Source organism: Trichomycterus rosablanca, chromosome 19, assembly GCF_030014385.1.
Source record: "Trichomycterus rosablanca isolate fTriRos1 chromosome 19, fTriRos1.hap1, whole genome shotgun sequence".
NCBI classification, from domain to species: domain Eukaryota; kingdom Metazoa; phylum Chordata; class Actinopteri; order Siluriformes; family Trichomycteridae; genus Trichomycterus; species Trichomycterus rosablanca.
Genome location: NC_086006.1, coordinates 1200001 through 1205704, shown reverse-complemented (window position 1 = coordinate 1205704; position 5704 = coordinate 1200001). Strand labels below are relative to the sequence as shown.

General features: G+C 43.3%; 1 protein-coding gene across 1 annotated transcript in view; it reads left to right on the top strand.

The window, feature by feature from the left end:
• Positions 1–759: 759 nt before the first annotated feature.
• slc9a8 (solute carrier family 9 member 8) overlaps positions 760–5704 on the top strand; it is a 28327-nt gene continuing 23382 nt past the window's right edge. Inside the window, exons 1-4 of the mRNA XM_063015367.1 lie at positions 760–781; positions 1633–1808; positions 3569–3747; positions 5560–5640. Coding sequence (XP_062871437.1) covers positions 1633–1808; positions 3569–3747; positions 5560–5640 — 436 coding nt within the window. The 5' untranslated portion in view covers positions 760–781. The remainder of the gene's footprint in view (positions 782–1632; positions 1809–3568; positions 3748–5559; positions 5641–5704) is intronic.

Here is a 5704-nt window from a genome sequence, read left to right as displayed (position 1 = left end):
CACGGTCAGGCATCCAAATACTTTTGACCATGTAGTGTAAATGTTGTTCCTGTTTCTCGCTTGGTTTCTTTCTTATCTTTTTTTTATCATTATACTGAGAACATGCTGTGAGATCTTGACATTGCTCAGGACCAGGGATGATCTGCTGTCCATGAACTCTTCAGGTCCAATTTGCAGAAAATAATGTTTATTTATTTATAACACTAATATTTAGAATTTAATCGTATATTATGTATCATGTACCTACAATTTACATCAACTTGGAGTAAATAAAAGCAATATAAGTAAATGAAATAGCAAAACCAGCTCGTGTTCCTCCCACTGTACATGTATAAAGTCTGTGTTGTTATTAGAGGATGTGGGCAGTTAGGTGTGGGGTGTGAGGTGTGATGGTCATATTTGTTGGATGTAGATTTTGTTGTGTTTGTTCGTTGTACGATTCTTAATGAGTCTGATGTTTTACATTTTCTTTACACTTTTACATTAAGAAAAAGCAAACGTGTCTCTTTCACATTCAGTGTATCAAGTACTTCAGCATAAAGGATCTAAAACTACTGACTGTATTTTAAACATTATGTTTCAGAAATGCAGCCGTCTGTCAGAGGTGCTGTCGGCTGGCCGGGCGTCCACACAGACATGATTGTGTAGGTCTTACGGTGGCGATGGTCAAAGTCCTGGATGGACTGGGTGCTCCTTCTTTGTGCCCAGTGTTTTTCCAATGGAACTGGACCTGCTGTGGCCCTGACCAGGATAAAGCGGTTGATGAAAATGAAATGAGAATGTTAGTGGAGTAACATCAGTAAACAAAATAATCCTTACTAAGTACACACACACAAAAGGTGGAAGAGTGAGTGCATCACAGCAACGTGGGTCCTTATAAACTTAATTCAATCGTCACACTTTGTCACTGTTAGCAGTTTCATATGCACATGCGGAAGGTGGATTGGCAGAATTGTCCCAATGCCTAAATGGTATTTTTGTCCTCACCGGGTGCTTCTATACAGCATAATCAAAAAGGTTAATAAATGTGAATGAATGAATGATTCGAGCAGCACAGGGGCACAGCTGGCAGAACTTTGTAGAACTGGGTTTTGACGGTCACTGTCTAAGGAAATTGACATGTTCTCCCCATGTCCACCCTCACCTTCCCAAAGCACGCAGGACTGAATAAATGACCCACCCCGATCATGACCAGGATACTGAGGTTTGTGAAAATTAATGAATGAAAAAATAAATTAATGAATCTGGGAAATACCACTTCTATATGAACCGCTCTGTATGGGCGAGTAAACAGAACGCACCTGCTTATGACGCGTGACGCTTGGAATTCTGGGTAATGTAGTCCAACGTACATTTGCTCTATCATATATTCGCATTGTTAGGTTAGAAAAATGACATAAACCTGAATAAATAGTATACTAGTGGACTATTAATCGATTTTAGTCCTTCCAAAAGTCGAATAAACGTGGCTTTACTTATAAATTATCAGTATGAATATGTGTTCAAAACAACAACTCCCGACAAAATGGCGGAACTTCTTGATGTGTCGTTACTACACGGAACCGCTAGCATGGAGGACACGGAGACGAGAGTAAATCACAGAAATGTTGTTGTTTCTCTCTGTTTTTAAAGATGAAACCCGCAGGTCGTGGTGCTCTTATCATTTCTCTGCTTGTGTTGTGGACTGTGTGTGGAGCTGAAGAACACACAGGAGAAACACAGCACACACACAGTGGAGAGGAGGAGCTGATCAACAGGGACGGGAGGACCGATTTATCGGACCAGCGTGTACCGTCCGATACTAACAGGTACAGGTGAACTAGTTTATCAGGTGGTTATCTGACCTGCTAGCTGGTGTTGGTGTGTGTTCACTAAATATGACTAAATACACAGTGTTAATGACATTCATACCATATGGTAACATGGTATCTAGTATAGAGTTCCCCCCCCCCCACTCACTACACACACACACTCACACACTACCATGGTACACTAGTACCATCACTACACACTACCATGATACACTAGTACCATCACTACACACTACCATGATACACTAGTACCATCACTACACACTACCATGATACACTAGTACCATCACTACACACTACCATGATACACTAGTACCATCACTACACACTACCATGATACACTAGTACCATCACTACACACACACACACTCACACACTACCATGGTACACTAGTACCATCACTACACACTACCATGATACACTAGTACCATCACTACACACACACACACACACACATTACCATGATACACTAGTACCATCACTACACACTACCACAATACACTAGTACCATCACTACACACTATCATGATACACTAGTACCATCACTACACACACACACACACTCACACACTACCATGCTACACTAGTACCATCACTACACATTACCATGATACACTAGTACCATCACTACACACTACCACAATACAGTAGTACCATCACTACACACTACCACAGTACAGTAGTACCATCACTACACACTACCACAGTACACTAGTACCATCACTACACACTACCATGATACACTAGTACCATTACTACACACACACACTCACACACTACCATGGTACACTAGTACCATCACTACACACTACCATGATACACTAGTACCATCACTACACACACACACACACACAAACACACACATTACCATGATACACTAGTACCATCACTACACACTACCACAATACACTAGTACCATCACTACACACTACCATGATACACTAGTACCATCACTACACACACACACACACACATTACCATGATACACTAGTACCATCACTACACACACACACACACACATTACCATGATACACTAGTACCATCACTACACACAAACACCCACAAACACACACATTACCATGATACACTAGTACCATCACTACACACTACCACAATACACTAGTACCATCACTACACACTATCATGATACACTAGTACCATCACTACACACACACACACACACTCACACACTACCATGCTACACTAGTACCATCACTACACATTACCATGATACACTAGTACCATCACTACACACTACCACAATACAGTAGTACCATCACTACACACTACCACAGTACACTAGTACCATCACTACACACTACCATGATACACTAGTACCATTACTACACACACACACACTCACACACTACCATGCTACACTAGTACCATCACTACACACTACCATGCTACACTAGTACCATCACTACACACACACACATTACCACGATCCACCCTGAGAGTGAACACGGTTCTGTAACACTATTAAACGTAATAATTCTGTTTAACAGTGGACGGTTGTTAAAATGTCAGCTGTGTTTGGACGTTATCGGTTCTGTTCGAGTTCAGAAATATAAACAAACTTCATTTCTGTACCACAAACTGATCAAACAAGAAAAGATCAGAAGAGTTACAGCGGGTTCAGGGTTCAAATATTTCGTTTCTATTTGTTCTGAAAATGTGCAGGGGGGCAGCCGTGTCCTCCACCAAATAATTACACCCGAAATCTTCCTGACGCTTCTCTCTATCTGCACCTACAGGCTCAACGCTACTGAAACATCTGGCAATGACACCCTGCCCAGCACCACAGCAGCTGCCAAGGTGGCGACCGCGGCTCCGCCCACGGTCAAGCCCATATTGCCGGAACACACGGGGGTCAAAGCGCAAGAGGAGGAGCAGTCCAGCGGCATGAGCATCTTCTTCAGCCTGCTGGTGATTGGTACGCAAGCACGACCCACAACACCAGTACTGGGGTGGGAAAAGGTGGGGCTCAGGTCTCAATAAGGGCCACGGGAGTTCCTCCACACCGATTTTAAAGGGTGTCCACATGCTATAGGATGTATATGCTCTGATGTACAGTGTATCACAAAAGTGAGTACACCCCTCACATTTCTGCAGATATTTAAGTATATCTTTTCATGGGACAACACTGACAAAATGACACTTTGACACAATGAAAAGTAGTCTGTGTGCAGCTTATATAACAGTGTAAATTTATTCTTCCCTCAAAATAACTCAATATACAGCCATTAATGTCTAAACCACCGGCAACAAAAGTGAGTACACCCCTAAGAGACTACACCCCTAAATGTCCAAATTGAGCACTGCTTGTCATTTTCCCTCCAAAATGTCATGTGACACGTTAGTGTTACTAGGTCTCAGGTGTGCATAGGGAGCAGGTGTGTTCAATTTAGTAGTACAGCTCTCACACTCTCTCATACTGGTCACTGAAAGTTCCAACATGGCACCTCATGGCAAAGAACTCTCTGAGGATCTTAAAAGACGAATTGTTGCGCTACATGAAGATGGCCAAGGCTACAAGAAGATTGTCAACACCCTGAAACTGAGCTGCAGCACAGTGGCCAAGATCATCCAGCGTTTTAAAAGAGCAGGGTCCACTCAGAACAGACCTCGCGTTGGTCGTCCAAAGAAGCTGAGTGCACGTGCTCAGCGTCACATCCAACTGCTGTCTTTGAAAGATAGGCGCAGGAGTGCTGTCAGCATTGCTGCAGAGATTGAAAAGGTGGGGGGTCAGCCTGTCAGTGCTCAGACCATACTCCGCACACTACATCAAATTGGTCTGCATGGCTGTCACCCCAGAAGGAAGCCTCTTCTGAAGTCTCTACACAAGAAAGCCCGCAAACAGTTTGCTGAAGACATGTCAACAAAGGACATGGATTACTGGAACCATGTCCTATGGTCTGATGAGACCGAGATTCATTTGTTTGGTTCAGATGGTCTCAAGCATGTGTGGCAGCAATCAGGTGAGGAGTACAAAGATAAGTGTGTCATGCCTACAGTCAAGCATGGTGGTGGGAATGCCATGGTCTGGGGCTGCATGAGTGCAGCAGGTGTTGGGGAGTTACATTTCATTGAGGGACACATGAACTCCAATATGTACTGTGAAATACTGAAGCAGAGCATGATCCCCTCCCTCCGGAAACTGGGTCGCAGGGCAGTGTTCCAGCATGATAATGACCCCAAACACACCTCTAACACGACCACTGCTTTATTGAAGAGGCTGAGGGTAAAGGTGATGGACTGGCCAAGCATGTCTCCAGACCTAAACCCAATAGAACATCTTTGGGGCATCCTCAAGCGGAAGGTGGAGGAGCGCAAAGTCTCGAATATCTGCCAGCTCCGTGATGTCGTCATGGAGGAGTGGAAAAGCATTCCAGTGGCAACCTGTGAAGCTCTGGTAAACTCCATGCCCAGGAGAGTTAAGGCAGTTCTGGGAAATAATGGTGGCCACACAAAATATTGACACTTCAGGAACTTTCACTAAGGGGTGTACTCACTTTTGTTGCCGGTGGTTTAGACATTAATGGCTGTATATTGAGTTATTTTGAGGGAAGAATAAATTTACACTGTTATATTAGCTGCACACAGACTACTTTTCATTGTGTCAAAGTGTCATTTTGTCAGTGTTGTCCCATGAAAAGATATACTTAAATATCTGCAGAAATGTGAGGGGTGTACTCACTTTTGTGATACACTGTATATGTTTGTTCACAGCTCTTGTTGTGTGCAGGTATCTGCATCATACTGGTTCACCTGCTGATCAAGTTCAAGTTGCACTTCTTACCTGAGAGTGTGGCCGTCGTTTCACTGGGTGAGTATCACAACCCGAAACGTGAAGTATTTATATTATAAAGGGATTACGAAATGCATTACAA